Raw genomic sequence first — 21,451 nt, forward strand, 5'->3', positions numbered from 1 at the left:
AGGGTTTTAAACTATATTCATACCAACAATGACCGATCTTAGCCGAATGCATCTTATATTTTCGGGACAAAAAGTACCTTTGTCCTTCCCAGGGTCTAAATATATATTCATACCAAACATTGAAATTGGTTCATTCTTTGGTACTTCAATGATTCAACCCTGAAAACGTAACAAACAGAGTTACTTTCGCATCACTACATAGTATAAAACAAAGTCGTTTTCTCTGTCCCTATGTATGCTTAAATCTTTAAAACTACGCAACGGATTTTGATGCGGTTTTTTTTAATAGATAGAGTGATTCAAGAGGAAGGTTTATATGTATAATAATATCCATTAAATAGTGGAGAAATACTGTTATTTTGTCATGTTATACCCATGCGAAGCCAGAGCGGGCCGCTATGTTTTTGTATACAACCTTCACAGTTTTTCTGTAGAATATTTAGTATCAGAATTGCACCCGTGCGAAGCCGGGGCGGGTCGCTAGTGTATAATATAAGAAAGCAGCATCAATAATAACAGTGCTTCCCATCACTATTTTGTTATGCGCCGACGCATCGCGCGTTCCATAAACAGTCGTGTTTGAATTCTCGTGGACAGCGCTTGTGTTTCATTCGTATCGTAGTGTGATATTGATTATTTATTACGGTGAGTTTACTAAGAGTTATTTTTCTGTAATAAAACTGAATGATTATTGAAAATTAATCTTTATTAGTTAGTTATAGAGTATTTATTTAGTTTTGTAGGTTTGGCATTTAGAATTGCGATGTCTCGGACAGTAGTGGGCATATTTTTTGTAACAATGTAATAAATATTTTTTATTGTTTTTTGTTACTTAGTAATATGTATTAAACTATCTTACTGCGAAAGTTTGTATGTAAATGTTTAGAAGTAAATGCAAATATAATTAAACGGATTTGGATAAGACTTGGCACAAGGGAAGATCGTATCTTGGTTTTATACATAAACTATATTTTATCTTGGCAATTCGCTCCCGTGGGAAATAATGGATTTTTTTATGATATTTGAAATAGATGACGCTGGCATCGTACTGTGTTTTAGGGGATAGCGTTAAAGGGCGAAGTCGCGAACAATACAATGTAATAAGTGCGAAAGTTTGTGTAGATGTTTGTATGTTTGAAGTAAATATATTGCTATATTTAGTCCATGTACTCGATTATCATATAAGAAAGAAAGATTTATTCTTGACACAATAGTAACACAAAGCCAATTGGACTTTTCTTTATATATGCCTACTATTAATTATACTTATTAATATATACCTTTTTGCTCGCGGCTTCGTCCGCATGAAGAAGTTTTCCGGGATAAAAGTCCACTAATTTCCCGGGATAGTAGCCTATAACCTTCCCAGGATCTTAAACTATCTTTATACAAAATTTCGTTTTGTTATACCACGTTTTATGTCAGGTCGGGAACGGGATAAAAAGTATCCTATGTCCGTCTCCCGGTTCTAAGCTACCTCTCCACCAATTTTCAGCCAAATCTATTCAGCCGTTCTTGAGTTATAATAGTGTAATTAACACAACTTTCTCTTATATAGATAAGTACGTTTCATTCATCTGTAAACTACAGTACGATCTGTGTAGTATTGTATCAAAGACTTTCGAAGAACATAAGTTATTTTTCAATAAATATTCATAGTGGGACTATTATAGGATAAAATATAAAAAATAATAATATTAGCCCTGTATATACTGTTCCGCTGCTGAGCACGGGCCTCCTCTACTACTGAGAGGGATTACGTCTTAGTCCACCACGCTGGCCTAGTGCGGATTGGTAGACTTCACACACTCTCAAAATTATAGGATATAATAATAATAATAAAAAACTTTCAAACACATTTTTTTCAAAGAAAAAAAAAACATTTTTCAATTTCCAAAAATACAATAAAAAAGCTCATTAAATGAAGTATTTATTTCATTGCTTTATTTATTTTATTGTAACATTTAAAAACTTGATAATTGGATTCGAAGTGGCGTATACCAGCCGGCCAGTCAAAACTTCAAAGTCCTTTAACTCGCTTACCAGGCTTTATACTTTAATAATATTTTGTATCTGGATCGAGGACATATACAGGTATAACATAATGAAATATTACGAAAATCTGAGACATCGAGTTTTTTTTCGTGCCCGCTTCACGTGGAATGCCCCATATTATTGTTTCTCGCCGACGGATGGATCTGTTATCTTATTTACTAGCAATAAAGAATTATTTATTACACCAAATAAAACAAGATAATATAATTTATTTCTCAGATTATTTATTGCTTTAAAACAAAAAAAAATACATATTATGAACTTAATGAACTGATTTAAAAAAAAGAAGGTTCTATGCGTATCTATACTATTATATAAAGCTGAAGAGTTTGTTTGTTTGTTTGTTTGTTTGTTTGTTTGTTTGTTTGTTTGTTTGAACGCGCTAATCTCAGGAACTACCGGTCCAAATTGAAAAATTCTTTTTGCGTTGGATAGCCCTTTGTTCGTGGAGTGCTATAGGCTATATATCATCACGCTATACCCAATAGGAGCGGAGCAGTAATGTCTTATCTCAGGAACTACCGGTTCGAACTGAAAAATTCTTTTTGTGTTGGATAGCCCTTTGTTCGTGGAGTGCTATAGGCTATATATCATCACGCTATACCCAATAGGAGCGGAGCAGTGTTGTCTTATCTCAGGAACTACCGGTTCGAACTGAAAAATTCTTTTTGTGTTGGATAGCCCTTTGTTTGTGGAGTGCTATAGGCTATATATCATCACGCTATACCCAATAGGAGCGGGGCAGTAATGGCTAATCTCAGGAACTACCGGTCCAAACTGAAAAATTCTTTTTGCGTTGGATAGCTCTTTGTTCGTGGAGTGCTATAGGCTATATATCATCACGCTATACCCAATAGGAGCGGAGCAGTGTTGTCTTATCTCAGGAACTACCGGTTCGAACTGAAAAATTCTTTTTGTGTTGGATAGCCCTTTGTTTGTGGAGTGCTATAGGCTATATATCATCACGCTATACCCAATAGGAGCGGAGCAGTAATGGCTAATCTCAGGAACTACCGGTTTGAACTGAAAAAATATTTTTGTGTTGGATAGCCCTTTGTTCCTGGAGTGCTATAGGCTATATATCATCACGCTATGACCAATAGGAGCGGAACAGTAATGAAACATGTTGCAAATCAAGGAAAAATTATTAGTTTTGAGAGCTTCCGTTGCGTGCGCTGCGTAAACGGTTAAAGTTATGCAACAATGATGTATGACGGGATTGTTCCTCTTAAAAAAAAAAAAAAAAAAAAAAAATTTTAAAAAAATATATTATAAAAAAAAAGTCCCCCGCTGCATCTGTCTGCCTGAACGTGTTAAACTCAAAAACTACCCAACGTATTAAGATGAAATTTGGTATGGAGACAGTTTGAAACCCTGGGAAGAACATAGGCTCCCGGGAAACTACTACTTTTATAACGGAAAACTTTAGCCTGAAAAACTTTATAACGCGGGCGGAGCCGCGGGCAAAAGCTAGTTATATTATAGAATTATAGATTTGTATGGAAACCTTTTTGCCTTTCATACAATTTCAATTCCTTACTATAAGATGTACAAACTGACAAGAAAAATAAAAGAAGAAATTTTTTTTGCAGGAAACCAAAGATATGCAAGCCACGTAAATCTACCAGGATGACAGAAAAAACGGGAGTTCGATTCGAAGAGGCGGAGAGAAAGAAGGGCCTTATTCTCACATCTATTGGAGTATCGTGCGCGGGTCTTGGATGGCTCTGCCGTGGTTCAATGACGATTATGGGCGCAGTGGCGCTGCTGGCGACATATCTCATGACCGGGGATAGGTACCAGTGGATTTATATTTGGAAGAAGACGCACAGCCGGGATTTGCTGTAAGTTATTTTGTTTTATGGTATCCTGGTATTTAGCAGCTGTTTTTTGTTAGAAACTTCCGCGATTCTGATTTTTTAGCTTTTTAATGTGCACAATTTTAGGTTTAATTTTAATTTTTAATTTTATTTTAATTTTTTTGATTTTATTTTGGAATGGTAATTATGAAACTTTGAAAAGAATTAAAGATGAAATCTTAAATACTTGAGCTTTCCCATTATAAGGTTAAGGTCGCCTTCTCGAACCAAAAATAAAAGAAATTGTAAACGATAATGCAACCGACGGCCTCCGAAATGAAATTCGCAACAAGTCCGACTTTAAGTCGAGATTCAATTCTCACACCGACCCCAATACAAAATAATTTTGACATATTACTAAACGAAACCGCATACTTGTCTTATTGAAAATAACACTTTAGAATTACTCAAAGTAATTCACACTAAACTACAAAATTATAAAAAAATAAAAATCTACTATTGAACTTCTGGCGAAGATATTTGTTATTCGTGGATGATTTTTGGCACAATGTCAGCAACGGTATATTATAGAGACGGTAGAATAAGGCGGATGAGTATATTTTATTTAGTAATGCAATGTAAAAATGGCTGAATGATGAATATCTAATTCCATTTCCGGGTCATTTTAAGTGTTGTAAATTCTATAATAGGCAGTTGATATGATACGATACGTCATGAGATCTTAAACTCAATATAAGGACATGGTAAAAAAAAAATGATTTTTATGATAATTTAGGAATCTGCTTCGCAAATCTGTACCTTTACAATACTTCATGTTTAAAATAAAAAAATCCGTCTCAATAATTCTGGACGTTTACTTACATCTCAATCATAACAATAAATATCCCTAAGATTGTCCCACGGGATTGCGTCCTTATAAAAGGTCCCGAGAGCTTAGAGCGTGGTAATGAAGTGACCATATTTAGCACCTATTTATGATTATATTTAATGATTGTAAGGTTTTTTAATAGGTTAATCTATACATATTATAAAAAAAGTCCCCTTTTCTGTCTGTCTGTATGTTATCGATTTTTTCAAAATCAACTGAACGGATTTTTATGAAATTCGGCATGGAAATAGTTTAACACCCTCGGAAGGTTATATGCTACTTTCTATCCCGAGAAAATATATATCGGGAATTTTATCCCGGAAAAGCTAGTATACAATAAAGCTAAAGAGTTGTTAGTTTGAACGCACTAATCTCAGGAACTACTTAACTGATTTTTTCACTAATTGCAAGCTACATTACACCTGAGTGCTACGTTTTATTTCGGGAAAATATTAAGCGGTACCTTTATCCTTTAAAAACCATATCGCGCGGGCGGAGCCGGGAGTTAAAGCTCGTGTTAACAAGTTAAGACATATTATTTACTGCAGACGTATTTCTCAGAACACACACCCAAAGTTTGCAAAAAAATCTAGAATTCTAAGTCTAGGTAAACCATTCTTAACTAGTTCCGCGAGTTTCTATACTTTTAATTGTGTAAATCATTGGAATAAAAGTTTATTTCGGATCTTATCGCGTTTTTTTATTGTAATTTTTTCCCGAGTTTTCGAACGATTTGTAGCCTTCATCGCCAGGGAGGTAACTAAAGCGTTGGTCGTCTGCAAAGTCAAATGAATGCAGTTCTTGAAACTATGGGAGATAATAATAATATAAAAAAGGCAAAAAAAAAATAGTTTTATTACAATGTCTAGCATTCGCGTAAACATAACAATAATTATGTAAATCATTACAATTTTATTATCTATTGTTTGCAATGATAAATTGTGTTAGCCACCGTCGGTTACAAAGAATTGCTTCTGAGCATTAATGTATATTCTATAGACACGAACGTCCATATAAAATATTTGTTTAAAATCTGGACTAAAATGGCAAACAAAACGTCACTATTATAACCTATTTATTCACTTGAACAACAAATAATTTTACTGATTTGACTAATATTTTTTATGCAAATCCAAGTTTACACTTAGACTCGAGTTGTTATATCATGAGCGCCACTTCGTACACAACCACAAGTTGTCAATACTGGCCATATTAAAGTCAGTTTGAACGGATATCAGTTCAAATCAGTTGAACACAATGAATGTTCGGAACGCCAAATCTAGTCCGTAGTACAAATTATATTGATGCTTCTGAGCATATTTCTTACCGCCTTTGTTTGGTACAGAACAAATGTACATCTAAACTTGGTAGAAGTCTATTAAAAATATAAAAAAATAAAGACACTTACAAGTCTTGGGTATGGATGAATTATAAAATTTATCATATAGGTGACTCTTTTGACCTAATAAAATAAATTTGTTAAACATAAAAGAAAATATAATCCATAAATAATGATTTACCTGTTATTATTCTGCATGTTTTCATTGTTTATTTATTAACAAAGTTAATTGCAGTCACATCGAAGTTTTTAATAGATATTTGTTTATTTTTGAATATGATTATTATAATTGTTTTTTTAGCCGATTCTGACCTTCACCGCTACCATTTTATATAATAGCGAAAATGAACTATTTAGGATAATGTTTGACAGATCAATTGCCCATTATCGTTGATGTGTTATCCTCTCCCACTGACCGTCATGAGACGAGGTTCGTAACCCGTTGGTGCGTAGCCAGCATGGTCGCCTTATTTTTATGGGTTGCGACCGCCTAAAGCGCACTCTCAAGAGTCCGGTGTAATGTGTATTTGTATTAGCGGACCCTTGCTAGGCTAACAAAGATAAGATAGATAGATAATTCTTTATTGAACACCACTATAAACAAAATTACTATATCTAGTGCTGTTATAGGCGGTCTTATCGCTAAGAGCGATCTCTTCCAGACAAAAAATATTATGTTAAAAAATAATTATTAATGACTGGTTAATTCTTACTATCAATACGTAGTAAGCGGTATTTGGACTGATATATGAGGGTTCAGTGCCCAGATAGGGCAACTACAATTAGTGATAACCTCGACAAAATACAACCAAGTTACTCGGATTGTAAATTGTACTCAATATTGGCTCGTTCGCTGCCACATAATAAATTCGGCGAAATGTCGGTCCACTAGTTCTGAGTACACCTTTACTTCTATTTACCTTTTGGAAAAAACTGCGCGATATTATGTTTTCGTATGATAAAATTATTGTTTGATATGACTTGTTCAACTAATAATTTGATCTTCGAAGGAATAGGCGATTGCAGCTATTTTTATCTTAGACCACCTTCATGCTGTAAGAAATGAAATTATTATCACCTTGCTAAAAAATGTTTAATATAAGTAGGACAAAATGTCCATTAGTAGAATGAATAAAAAAAAAATATTCATCTTTTTGAGGCAGACATATACAGAGATAATAGTTAGTTAGTACCAGGAAAGCAAAGGTCAAAAGAGGTGTCGCGTATCTCAGGGCTCAGACGCTGTTTATAGTCTCCTAATACAAACAGTACAAAGTCCGCCATTCTTCGTGGACACAATGCCTTGTTGACTCTAGGGAACAGCGTAAAAAGCAAACTTTAAGAATAATTAATGTATCTTGTACACTATATTTACTTGTGTCTGCGCCTGCACTTCCTGGGGATAGTATATTATATATTTTTCCAGATAAAAACCTACTCTGTGTGACATCTGACTTGGCCTGCGAGAAGTTTTATCTGAATGTGTTCAGCGATTTAGGGACTGTTCAAGTATTACGTAACGCAATTTTTTTATTTTAAAAAAATAACAAAGATATTTTAGCGACTTTCCGGATTTTGGGTAAAATAATTGTGAATATTAGAAAAAAAAATGTTACTTTCGAGTTACGTAACTTTTGGAGGGGGGGTACTGGAAAACGTTACGAGGCGTTACATGAGGAGGTGGGGGTCAAAAATCTTCATAAATTGCGTTACGTAATATTTGAACAGACCGAGATGTCGACGTCTAGTAACTAACAACTAGACTTACAAGTACTAACATGCTTTGTAAATTATGTGTCTGAATAAAGGCTATTATTATTATTATTATAATATTTGAACGGCCCCTTATTCGTTTACTAAAATATTCGCGAACTTGTGCATATGCATTTCGCTCGTCACTGTGATGTTATGAGTCTCATAATGACTACCAATTTATCGTAATAAATTGCTTTACTGCATGCAGACCGACAAGTAATAAAGACTGTTACGAATAAGTAATTTGATAAATTTTGTACTCAAATAAGAATGACCTTACCTAACATTTATTATACTTATAAGGTCAACGCAAAAAATCGGTTTATTTCCAATTTAGGTTTATTTTTTATGTTTAAGGTCAGAATGCAATCCTAGTTTTTTTTTAAATTAATCTTGGTGTAGATATAGATCTACAAGCGATAGCGCTTACGTAATTTTATATGATTTAATAAGTAAATACATTGGACTGTGTTTTCAGAGTTGATACATGTTCGTCGGACAAAATCGGAAGTATAATTAAAATTATAATGTGATAATGCACATATTTATTGATATTGATATTATTTTTTCCCTAAAGAGGAAGGCAGAAGAGCTACTATTGTACAATATTGCAATTTTGATACATTATCTACGACTTCTTTATAATCACGATAATTAACTAAATTGTAGCCGTAATAACTTTGGTTACGGTTGCTTTTTTATTGCATAAATAATGCTAGGGCAATGGTTAGGACCTGTTTTCTAAATATGGTTGAACGAGACCAGTTTTGCAAACTTAAAATGTACCTTAACGACATTCCGACAATATCTTTCCCACGTTCCCGCGACAAAATTCTCTACAATTACCAGGAGCGCATAACCGTGTAGGTACATCGACAATGGCAGCACCGGACGCGGCTGATGACTATTGTGCCGGCACAAGGTGTCCGCGACAATTGCCACTTGGACCTTGGCCTCTCCTGATCGCCTGGTAATTTGTTTACCGGGGGACGCGTTACTAGGATGTACATAGTTGTCTAAATAGGACCGCGTTTGCTATGTCGTTTGGTATGTTGTTAAGGGGTCTAATAATTCATTAAATTCTACAGGATCGTAATTTCAACTTAAGTTAGGATCTAGGAACGTGTCCACAGTTGATTCAATCGAAGGGGGCAAATTCGTTAATTTCATAAGATCGTAACAAAAAAAATTATAGCTGTGTTAAGTAATTATCTAATTACCCTTTACCCTCGAATTACTCTCGAAGGGGTAGGCAGAGGTGTAAACAGGCTAGCCTGCCGCCATACACAAATTCTAATCTCCGCGCTGGTATTGAGGGTAAAAATAATTTTGCCCGACTGAGAGGTGTTGTACTGCGCACGATACAAACTACGTCAACAAGGCAGTCTTTAGATATGCAAAGCAAATATACTTTTGGATTCTTAGTTTGCCAGTTGCTAGTTGTTTGATCATAATAATTGGCAATGGCTGTCAATTATAAAACGAAAAGAGCGAACCGTGGTCAACAAATGCGTCATTTTTGTTCCTAAATTTATAAACGACTTAAAAAAAGGAGGATGTTATAAATTACACGTGTATATTTTTGGTTTATTAATATTCAAGAATCAAAGAATTACAACTTGCCTTAAAATAAAGTAACACTAAAATACAATATTAGTTTTTTATGTAACAAACTATAATTTACTGTATAGTATGTTTAATATAAAGACTGAAATTGCCTTTATAAAGTCTTCTCGAATCGATTAATGCAACCCAATGTAAGTTGCTTTACAAGGCAGAGCGCATCGCAAACCGGAGTCCTTCGACATTGTAACTGACTTTGTAAGAGTGGTATTATGTGTATGGGTAGAACTATTCTAAATCGGCTATAAATTATTGAGTTCGGTGGTAACAAACATTAAAATACGTTAAATTCAGAATCACTTCTTTTTTTGAAGTCGGTTAAAAATTCGAAGATGTATGACAAAGACACTCCACTGCACCTGATGGTTAGTGGCATCCGTATAGAATATTGTCTCGCGAGATAAATATATCTCCCCAGTCGACATAATTATGCCGGCCTGTGTGCAAGTTTGCGAACCCACATTCGACCAGCTGGATGGAATTAGGCTCAAAACTTAAGACCTATTATCTAGTTCTCTTGCGTGTATGCAACTTGCGTGCTAGAAGTATTCACAAACCCTGGTTCAAATTATGTGTTTATGGATACAATTGGACATATAATTTACTGCAAACAATTGCATAGCTTGGAGATATCATTTGCAGTTAAGGATGGCGCACATACATAGTATTATGTCATTTAATTTTTGCGGTCAATTTCAATATAATAACGCAATTTTTACCTTTGAATCGCTTAATGGAACAATCAGAATGAAGCTTGTTTAGCATGTTTACATCGGAATTTGATTAGCTTATGCTAAGCATTGATTAAAAGTTGTCGAATTTCAATAGTTATATTTAAAACTAACTTTTGCTCGCGGATTCACCCGAGTGGAAGAGTTTCTGATAAGATGTAGCTTATGTCCTTCCCCGTATCTCAAACTATCTCTATAACAAATTACATCGAAATCTGTTAGGTAGTTTTTGGGTTTATCGCGTTCAGACAGGCAGATAGATAAGACGGGAGATTTTCTTTATTTAAAAAAAACGAGATGATACGAGCTTGCCGTTCGCGTGATGGTAAGCGATACAAGCAGCAGTGTGTAGTCATTGTTGTGTTCCGGTTTGAAGAACATTGTAGCCAGTGTAACTACTGGACATAATGAGACTTAACTTCTCACGTCTCAGGATGGCGAGCGCAGTAGAATACCAAACAATACTTTGTAATTCAAGATGATGGGTGGTGTTTCTACTGTTTATGGGCGGTCGTATCGCTTACCATCAGGCGAACGAAAACCTCATCACGTCATTCAAAGGAATAAAAAAAACATTCAAAGCGATATATTACGACGTCCTTATATGCGCGAACCTTTATGTCTCCGTAATATATATAGCACAAAAGTCTACAATATGAGTATATTCATTGAAATGTAGGCCAATGTGAGTAGCTCATTGATTCATATTAGAGAATATCATGGAATGTCCGTCTGTTGTCTCTACACTACGCTTATTTTATTAGTCTGGGCCCGGCAAAGCTCCTTTCATAGACTAAATTATTTATTGTAGGTCATGCCCACGTAAAGGCAGACTTCATGCTACAGGCATTCTTTACCAGTCAATCTGAGGTTGTACAGAGCTGAAAACACCTTCAACGTAGACCGTAATTCATGTAAATTACCTCGTCTCTTTTAAGTCTTGATAACAGCGCCATCTATCGGGTCCAAAATTATTAATCGAGCCGGAACTAAACACTTTTTTATACTTAAGCCGATTAGTTGATTAAGGAAATTAACGTGTACGTTTTAGTATTTTCATACAAAAATATCACCCAAATTACTAATATTTTCCATGTTTTCCCTGTTGATTTATAAATCTATTCTTTGATAAAAATCTTGTCCTCGTAAATAGGAACAAAACAAAACAGGAATCAGTCAAGCCGGTCGAGCCACTCTCAAGTGATGTTGTTACATACACGTGCCGACTGATTTTTATTTATATAGATATTATTTCTATATAATATAATAGATCAATACAACTATGCACGTAGGGGCTGGTGTGTATATATATATATATATCGGAACGCAGCGCAGGGGATTCTTTACTGTCAAACTATTATCGACATTGTTACATTGAATATTCAAAATCAATTAACACAACAATTTAAGGCATTGTTAACGTGTATGCCCGTAGGAGATACATAACTCAATCGACTCACATTGAAACAACTTTGTTTCTGCTACTCAAATAGTTTATTTATAAACTTAGTTAAATTTTAAAAAAATTATAAAATGTATTCACAAAGTATAACGTTCGCACTTCATTATTTTTTAATATGATTACGTACATTATTATGTGTAGGTTATCAAAAAGCTGACGGCGCACAGTGGTAAAAACGCGGAAAAAATACCATTTTTTTCAGATCAGATATTGCCATAGTTTATGTCGTAAACCTAAAGTAGACAAGTTGGATAACTTAAGCCTAGAAGGATATTTAATTTAGTGTATTCTTTATAGGAAAATTAAAGCCCCAAACTTGTAAGACTGGATGCGACGTAATATTGAGTTAAAAAAGACGTTTGTTTGAAGTGTCACACTGCTTATATAAGTTATACTTTAGTTTTATTTTTTATTTTATTTAAGGAAGCATATATTAAGGTATTTAAAAACGATAAAATAATTATTATATGTACATTAATTTATGTATGGCTTGGATTCAAAGAACATAACCTTTATTTCGCCAATTTTTGTTGTTTCATTGGCTGTTACTTTTTTGCGTCAACGAGCGTTAAAATAAAACATATCATAAATAATACCCTAATGATGTAGGATAACTATCAGATAGGTTTCAGCTGCAATAATTTGCAAACTTTTGAAAAATTACCATTTGACTTGGGAGTTTCTTTGTTGTCAAAAAAACAAGGACAAACACTTTAATTACGGTAATTAACACGAAAATAACAGATTTTGACTATAAAATTCATAAATTATCATTTTCCTCTTTATCTACTAATACCGATTTGACAAAGTAATACAGTATTCGATAGTTATGGCAAGTTTTAGCAAATGTTTAAGTTGAGTTACTTAACATTGTATTGTCTAGTAACCGGAAAGTGCATAAGTGTATTAAAAGTTTAAAAAGTAACTATCCAAATCTTTCAGAAAATATACTATAGCAAATACATAACAAATCAAGTAAAATATTTTTGCCTAATTTCACGAAAAGGTGGCATGCCGCATCAAGAACAAAGCAATATTTTTTTTTTGGCAAAAACAAAGAGTGGCCAAATAATACATTTCCAATTAATATGATTCCTCCAGAATCCAATGCTATAGAAAGTGGCCCAGGACCTTCAAAACGATATGGAGGTGATCATGTACAAAAACCCAACTTTCTAAACTATACGTGAGTTTGTACATTTGGTATATTATATGTCCAATACGGTTCACAAAGTTCTTGTTCATGGTAGTAAAATAACTTCCGCGGCTGCTCTATCTATAGTTATTTTAATAGAAGAAGCTCAAAGAGCATGCAACAAGGATTATCGACGTTATAGGTTATATCTTTCGAGGGAATGTTCACGTGAGTCAACAAATGAAGACATTATGCATATGCTCTTGACTTGCATCAGACCCATTTATAGCTTCAAAATTGTGACCACATAAAAAATGTCCTTACACGATGAAGTTAAAGCGTTAGTTACTGAAAATAAATAATAAAAAGTAGTTGTCAATAATAGTAATTTATAATTAATAATTATAAAAATTGTCTAATTTCTATCATACAGAGTTAGTCATAAGCCAAGTAATATTTGTTTCCTTTTATATTTCATTATTTTTATGCTTTCTATATAAAGTTAATAACAAAATTTGATTGTAAAAAGTGGCAAATTATTATGTATCTATATTTATTATAAATGCCCGTTGCATATGGATAGTTCCAGCATAAATTTTTTATAATTTTTAACACTTTTATAAATTATACACTTATATTTCTTAATGTTTGTTATATAATAATAAATATAATAAGTAAATCTAACCATAAAATACCGATTTCAATTCATATCTTCCTCAAAAATAGTTTTTTCCGCGGTCCCATACAAACTTTACCACTGTGCGGCGCGGCCTTGCCCACACCAAAACAACGCTAAGCGGATTTTAGAAGCTATCTCGAATTTATAAAACATAATATAGAAAATAATATTAAACATAATATTTCTATAATAATCTTTACTTTGGCAGTCTAAAATTATTTATAATTTGAAAATTGTTTCATTAATTTCATAATGAAAGCCACTAAAATTGTTCATTCCGTGCATTTCTTCCTAAAGTATACATCATATTCATTTGCAACCATCACTATATGATAGACAATTTAATAAGGAATATTTTGGTAGTATAAAAGTTTCATCAAAATACAAATTTTATTTTTATAGCAATTATTCGTAAAACTTTGCACATTCTTGCCTGTAATTGCGCGCCGTAAATGTATGAAACGAATGCTCAAGGCCCTTTGCTAGGGAGTGGGTCTTAAATGATTACAATAACCGCCTTGCAACAGTGTACATACACTGTTGTGTTCCGATTTGAAGGACATTGTAGCCAGCGTTACAAATGTCCATTATGGGACTTAATATCTTATATAACTCAAAGTTTTGGATGGTGTTTCTACTATTTATGGGCGGTCCTATCGCTTACTATCAGATGAACGGCAAGCTCGTCTCGTCAATCAAAGCAAAAAAATATCCGTGCACCTTTTTGTGCCTACTTTGGCACCAAGAGATTTATTTTGCATGGATTATTAGAATATTTTACTTTTATATCTGAAAAGCAATCGGACATTTCAGGATATTCGAAGCGGACGAAGTCGCGATCAACGATTAGCTAACAATATACTGTTTATTTCACAGGGGTCTTCGAGTTCTCCTGGTGACCATGTTCAAGATATGGATATGGGAGCGGCAGGGCAAGACCGTGGTTACCAGGTGGACAGAAGTGGCGAAGATGTCTCCCGAGAAGAACGCTTTTGTTATGGGAGAGAGGGCGTTGACTTTTCGTCAGGTAACAACATACACGGAACTTAGTACATACGATACATAGCATCATGCCATTTTTTCTTTTTAAAGGTAGGCAGAGGTGTTCCCTACATTCTGCCAGCTATATAAGGTCTCATATTAGGGGGCGAAGATTTGACGCGTAAAATTTCAGACTCCGGGCTGATACTTAACAGAAATCTAATATGATTTTGCCTGACCTAGGGTTTGTACCTTAGGTCTTAGAATCGCAGTTGTAATGCAATACCACTAGACCACCGAGAAACAGATTGATGCATTGAACAATAACTATTAGTTTCCACTTTGAAGGACACTCTAACGTGTACTGGCATAACGAAATTTAACAACTATCGTGTTGTTTAACACTCGAGGCGTCTGCGCATCTCAGTTGACATTAGATTGTGAAAAAAGGTCGCGAGTGCAATAACCTCGGTGCTATAAATCTATGAGAGGACATATTCGCAGATGCATTTGTAAAAATATATTTGGCTTCGTACCTAATGCGATTTGACGGTGAAGGTCGAAATAAATGAAGTGCTCTTAACGACAATAAAAAAAACAATTGTATTTTTTTCCTCTCTGTATCATGTAGTTTATACCTTAAACTGAATTTTGAAAAGAGGAACATCATTGTTTCTGTTCTTCTCTGGTAAAAACTGCTTCCGTATTGATAGTAGTTAATATTGACGGAATTTAAATAATCTATATTCTATACTATCTGTCTGCCTGAACGTGTTAAACTCAAATACTACCCAACGTATTTAGATGAAATTTGGTATGGAGAGAGGAGAGCCTGGGAAGAACATAGGCTCCCGGGAAAATATATAGCGTGACTTTTATAATGGAAAACATTAGCCCGAAAAACTTTATAACGCGGGCGGAGCCGCGGGCATAAGCTAAGTGTATAATATTTTATGGGTTCAAATAGACCATTTCATTTCAATACATTTGTAGATTTAACTAGTGAGAGTTCGGCAAAGTATTTACAACTTCGCTATTAGTACGGATTGCAGTTATATTTTTGAACTGGGTCGGCAAAGTGACGACACTCTACCTGATAAGAGCAGTAAGGTCTAAATTGAGTGTTAATGGACGAAAAAAGAACTGGCTACTCCAATAATTCGTTTAGAGGAAAATATAAAAAAAATGCGTGTATTCTTTCTTGGGATTTTAGTATACTCTGTACTCAAATTTATCAAATTTGTATCAGTTATTTTGAAACAGGATTTACTTCACATTCATAATGATTAGGTGACATAGTTTTGCCTTCAATAGGGGACCGGCCTATGCTTGATTTTGTACATTATTCTATATGTAATGGTTAATAATACGAAAAAGAAGCACTCCTGCGAAAACTGCATAAAAATTGGATAAAAAATGAGCGAGTAATTCATATTTAAAATATTGTTATGTGCAGAAGTGGGCGCGATGTGGGGATATCGCTTCATCTCTATTTTTCGCACGCGTCGTAATTCCCGATGACGTCACATGTGGATATTTCGTCTCTTTTCTGTTTCTTGTTAATTACCCCTTCCACCGAAATTCAAAGACTTATAACTTGTTGATTTTTTACCGGATTTTAATAATTCCTTCTGTGTTATAATTTATATTATGTAAATATTTGATAATAGTAAAGAACAAAAATGAGTCCGGTACCCTATTAATAAAAGTCATAATCAAATCTATATTAATACTAGGGGATAAAATTTATCACTTATCAACAAAATTATTGTTGCTAACATCTTGATATTTAAATTTGCAGGGCGACGAATTCAGCAACCGCATAGCTTGGTATTTCAAGCGTCAGGGTTTCAAAAGTGGTGAAGTGATAGCCTTGTTCATGGAGACGCAGCCGGAGTACATCTTCGTGTGGCTTGGTTTGGCCAAGCTCAGGGTTGTCACCGCGCTTGTAAACACTAATTTAAGGGGGGCTCAGCTGATCCACTGTTTACGGATCGCTGGATGCAAAGCTGTCGTGTTTGGCGACGAGATGACTGACGGTGAGTTGTTTGAGTTTATGTTCTCCTGGCACTTCTCGAACTAATACCGCGCTAAAAAAAAAGTTTTTTGAGCTATAAAAGTTGTGTTACTAGTTAAGTTATGTATAATAAGTCCTTGTCCTGAGAAATAAACTCAAACTCAATTCGTTGACAGACCAATTATATTAAAAAGGCATTATACCTTCAAAATATCCACCAATAAAATACAAAATTCAATTAAATTTACAAAGAAGAACAACAAACATGGGAACATTATGTATTTTTATTCCAGCCATAAAAGAAATCCAGCACGAGATCAGAGACATGCCTCTCTTTCAATTCAACTCGCCAGAGAGGGACATCAATACTACCCTCCAAGACACCGCACCCTTAGCCACTGAACTGAACGAGATGTCTTCTGAATCGTTCCCGATAGTCCCTAGCAACCCACGGGACACATTGCTTTACATTTATACCAGTGGGACTACCGGATTCCCTAAGGCTGCTATTATAACGAATATTAGGTAAGCTTGTGTAGTCATAGACGCGGCGATAGCCTAGTTGGGTGTGGAACGGACTGCCGAGACGAATATCCCTAAGGTTCGAAACATAAGGGCACACACCTCTGACTTTAAAAATAAATTATGTGTGTATTTCTTTGTGAATTATTGCTTTCTTTAACTGTGAAGGGATACATCGTGAGGAAACTTGCATACCTGAGAAATTCTCTATAACAATTTTGAGGGTGTGTGAAGTCTACCAATCCGCATTCGGCCAGTGTGGTCCAAGGCTTTAATCTCTCTCAGTAGTAGAGGAGGCCCGTGCCCAGCAGTGGGACAGTATATAATACAGGGCTGATATTATTTATTTATTGTGTAGTCGTTAATAGACGATTTCTTTCTGTAATCGCGAAGATGTTGACAGGCCGATTTCGAAGCTCTCTCACGAGGGTCATATTTAAATAAATAGTCCGTAAAGTAGACCTAGTAGTATGTCGACATTATAACGTAAGTACCTTTCTGTTAAAATTACCGCCAATTCACCCACAATTTTTATAGGTAATTTAACGCAGTGGTAACCTCTAATCTATTTTCTAAGGTTTTTTTTTATAACCAGATCATAACAGTCATAATTTCCAGATACCTGCTCATGCCACTAGGAGTGCATACGTCAGCGCGGCTCACATCGTCTGATGTTGTCTACGATCCTTTACCTCTGCACCATACGGCAGGTGGAGTTCTTGGTGCTGGCCAGGCCGTGGTTCTAGGTTGTACAGTAGCTTTGAGGAAGAAGTTCTCCGCATCAAATTACTGGAGTGATGCTGCGAAGCATGGATGTACTGTAAGTAAGGGTTCAGTTTTAATTATGGGACTATTTCGAAAACATATTTTATTAAATGAAGCACGCAAAACAGCTCACAAATCTCGGAGTAATCGGTGTAAATACATAAAAAATACAATTTCACGAATTAAGAACCTACTTTTTTGGAAGTTGGGAAAATAATAGACAGCATTGCTGTCACAAAATATTTTGTCAATAAAACTTACAAGCGTTTGAACGGCTACAACATAATATGTCATTTTATTTTTCGAATACATAATGCTGACATCTGTTTAAAAAAAATGCTATTTTGCAGGCAGCTCAGTACATCGGCGAAATCTGCAGGTATCTGTTATCAGTACCACCAGGGCCAAATGACCGCGCGCACAAAGTCAAGGTGATATTCGGAAATGGACTAAGGCCACAGATATGGCAGGAGTTCGTGGCGAGGTTCGGAGTAAAGAAGGTTCTCGAGTTCTATGGCGCGACGGAAGGCAATAGTAATCTTGGTGAGTCCTTTCGTTTATGTTAGCCTGGTAATATAACAGTAATAATATTCAATTTTAATATTGCTAATCTCGAATATCTATCTCGTTTGCGTCGGCGTCAAATGCTCAATTTAACTAAAGTACCTGTATTCATTTTCAGTGAACCTGGACTCAAAAGTTGGAGCAATTGGATTCCTCAGCAGGCTTGTCTCCTCAATATATCCTCTGACGCTTGTCAAGTAAGTTTTCCTTCTATATTTATGAAAAAGTAATTATAGCAAATAATTTACAGAATTTAACATGTCAAAATGCTAAAAAACATAATGTTATATTTTTAGGTGTGACGAAATTACTGGAGAGATATTGAGAGACAGCAATGGAAGGTGTATCACTTGCGGACCTCATGAACCTGGTAAGAGAAAAAGTAACATATTTTGGGAAATATTACGACTGCCTGCAAAATAAAAAAATCACTTGAACATAAATTGCAAAACGCTGCACAGTTACCATAATAGATTACATGTTATGCCGATTCTCCAAACCCATTTAAACCGGTAAATAAAAATATTTAGGTACCTACATAACGCTGGGAGGTAGAAATAGACAACGTTAGGGTTCTTATAGTCCTACCGACTATTATCAAGTTTTAACCATAAAAAATATGTATTTATTTACCTACCTAAAAATAATAAATACTTACACAAACATACTCAATGAACCTAATAAACAAATAAGTACATTATAAATACAAAAATACAAACATTAATAAGAATATGAGTAAAATTAAATTATACAATAAATAAGCTTACTCAACTCTTTTTTCAGGGCTGCTTCTCGGCAAAATCGATCCAAAGAAAGCCATCCTCACCTTCGCCGGGTACGCGGACCGCACCGCGTCAGAGAAGAAGATGGTGCGTGACGTAAGAGTGGAGGGAGACTGCTACTTCAACACCGGAGATATCCTCGTGATGGATCACTTCGGATACTTCTACTTTAAGGATAGGACTGGGGACACTTTCAGGTAAAACTCTTCTAGTAGAACTTCATAGGGTTCTGAATATATATTGACCACACTGCACCTGATGGTAAGTGGAATGGGGTCCAATAGAATGTTGACTGACGAGAGATGATTACTGCTCGACAGTTGACACATTTATACCTGTTGGAACTGAATATACACAGGCTGATCCCGGAACTCGACACTTACGTGGGCCACTATGGCGGGTTTTAACATTGTGTAGCGTGGTTGCTACCCGGGCGGATATTAAATATATCCTACCACTAGCTACAAAATATCTTCTACCACTAGCTATAAAATATATCCTACTACCAGCTATAAAATATACCCTACCACCAGCTATAAAATATACCCTACTACCAGCTATAAAATATATTCTGCCACCAGCTATAAAATATACCCTACCACCAGCTATAAAATATAACCTACCACCAGCTATAAAATATATCCTAGCCTCATCTATAAAGATTCCTGGTGGGAAAATAAATGTGAAATGTAATCAAAATGTAATTTATTATTTATGTTAAGGTGGCGAGGTGAGAATGTGTCTACAGCTGAAGTAGAGGGGGTGATAAGTTCTCTAGTAGGATTGAAGGATGCTGTGGTTTATGGAGTAACGGTAAGACTAACATTATAACTTGCCAAAAGTATTTTTTAATTAATAATATCAGCCTTGAATTATACAGGGTCATTTTGACATTCCATTACTAAATGAAATCGCATACACTTATCTACTTGGAAATAACACGTTACAATGAGTTACTTGAGTTGTAGATGTAAAATAAAAAAATGTAATTTACGAACAAAATAAATATTAATAAAAAGTATATACTACTTTCAATATAATACTTTCAGTCAGAAATACACTTATGCAGTATGCACGCCATATTCGCATTAAACTACAAAATCATAAAAAAATCTGAAAACTTAAACCATGATTTTTGGTGAAAATATTCCTCATTAATAGATGATTTTTGGCACAATGTCAGCAAAGTTGAAGACAAGTATGTGGTTTCATTTAGTAACGCAGTGTCAAAATGACCCTGTATACTGTCTCACTGCTTGGCACGGACCGGACCGCCTCTACTGCTGAGAAGGATTAGGCCTTGGACCACACTGGCCTAGTGCAGATTGGTAGACATCACACACCCTCGAAATTCCTATAAAGAACGTTCAGGTATACAGGTTTTCTTACCATGTTGTTGAGGTGTTGGTCGTCCTAAAAGTCAAAATTACAATATCTATCCATATTGTACATTGTTTATTTTTATTTTCGTAGACCATATCACACATATATATGTATCTAAGGAAACACTACAGTCTCTTTTACTTACAGTCAAATAAAAAACTCATTTGTGATCTTTTTTTACAGATACCCCACACAGAAGGAAAAGCAGGCATGGCGGCGATCGCAGATCCAGAAAACAAATTAGACCTTACAGCACTAGCAAAAGGTCTAAAATCCTCCCTCCCAGTGTACGCAAGGCCATTATTCCTCCGCATCCTCCCAGAAACCCCTCTCACAGCAACATTCAAGCTGAAAAAGAAGGAGTTAATGGAAGAGGGGTATAACTTGAACCTCCAGAAAGATCCTATATATTTCCTTGATCAGAAGACTTGGGTCTTCGTTCCGTTGACGCAGAAGTTGTATGATGACATAGTTCAGGGTAATTTGAGACTGTGATTGTATAATAGATAAATTCTAAGTTAATGGTGATTATAGTTATGTTTTATTTGATTTAAAATAGTCGAATCTACTAGATCAGGGACCTTTCAAGTATTACGTAACGTAATTTGGAGGGGAGAGGGTTTTCTAAAACGTTACGATGTGTAACAGGTGCGAGATCGGGGCTCGTACAACGCGTTATGTAACATTGGATATTTTATTTAAAAAAATATAACAAAGGCATTTTAGCGACTTTCCGGTACTTTGCGTGACAATTGTGAATATTAGAAAAAAATGTCACTTTAGAGTTACGTAACAGGGGCCTTATTCTCTATCCCGCAAGTTATTTTAATAGTGCGTAACAAGCACGTAACACAACGCGTCATGTTTAGGACCATAGAAATTTGGCTTACAGAATACCATTCCACGCACATTTCTCGAAGATAACATGACACGGCCGCGTTACGCGTTTACACTATCATACAGAATAAGG

At 35.0% G+C, this 21,451-nt stretch overlaps 1 protein-coding gene across 1 annotated transcript; it reads left to right on the forward strand.

The window, feature by feature from the left end:
* Positions 1-543: 543 nt before the first annotated feature.
* Positions 544-21,005, forward strand: LOC115443196 (long-chain fatty acid transport protein 1). The gene is made up of 12 exons (XM_030168509.2): positions 544-645; positions 3,648-3,899; positions 14,344-14,494; positions 16,250-16,487; positions 16,759-16,990; positions 17,606-17,807; positions 18,103-18,295; positions 18,435-18,513; positions 18,613-18,686; positions 19,100-19,295; positions 19,821-19,911; positions 20,665-21,005. Exons 2-12 carry the CDS (start codon positions 3,685-3,687, stop codon positions 20,974-20,976), a joined length of 1,983 nt encoding a protein of 660 aa, XP_030024369.2. The 5' UTR covers positions 544-645; positions 3,648-3,684; the 3' UTR covers positions 20,977-21,005.
* Positions 21,006-21,451: the final 446 nt, after the last annotated feature.

Source organism: Manduca sexta, chromosome 4 (assembly GCF_014839805.1).
Source record: "Manduca sexta isolate Smith_Timp_Sample1 chromosome 4, JHU_Msex_v1.0, whole genome shotgun sequence".
NCBI lineage: Eukaryota > Metazoa > Arthropoda > Insecta > Lepidoptera > Sphingidae > Manduca > Manduca sexta.

Coding starts and splice junctions, on each gene's coding strand:
- LOC115443196 (XM_030168509.2), top strand. CDS start 3,685: ATGACAGAAAAAACGGGAGTTCGATTCGAAGAGGCGGAGAGAAAGAAG. Junction 18,514..18,612: donor TATCCTCTGACGCTTGTCAA/GTAAGTTTTCCT, acceptor TTATATTTTTAG/GTGTGACGAAATTACTGGAG. Junction 18,687..19,099: donor TTGCGGACCTCATGAACCTG/GTAAGAGAAAAA, acceptor CTCTTTTTTCAG/GGCTGCTTCTCGGCAAAATC.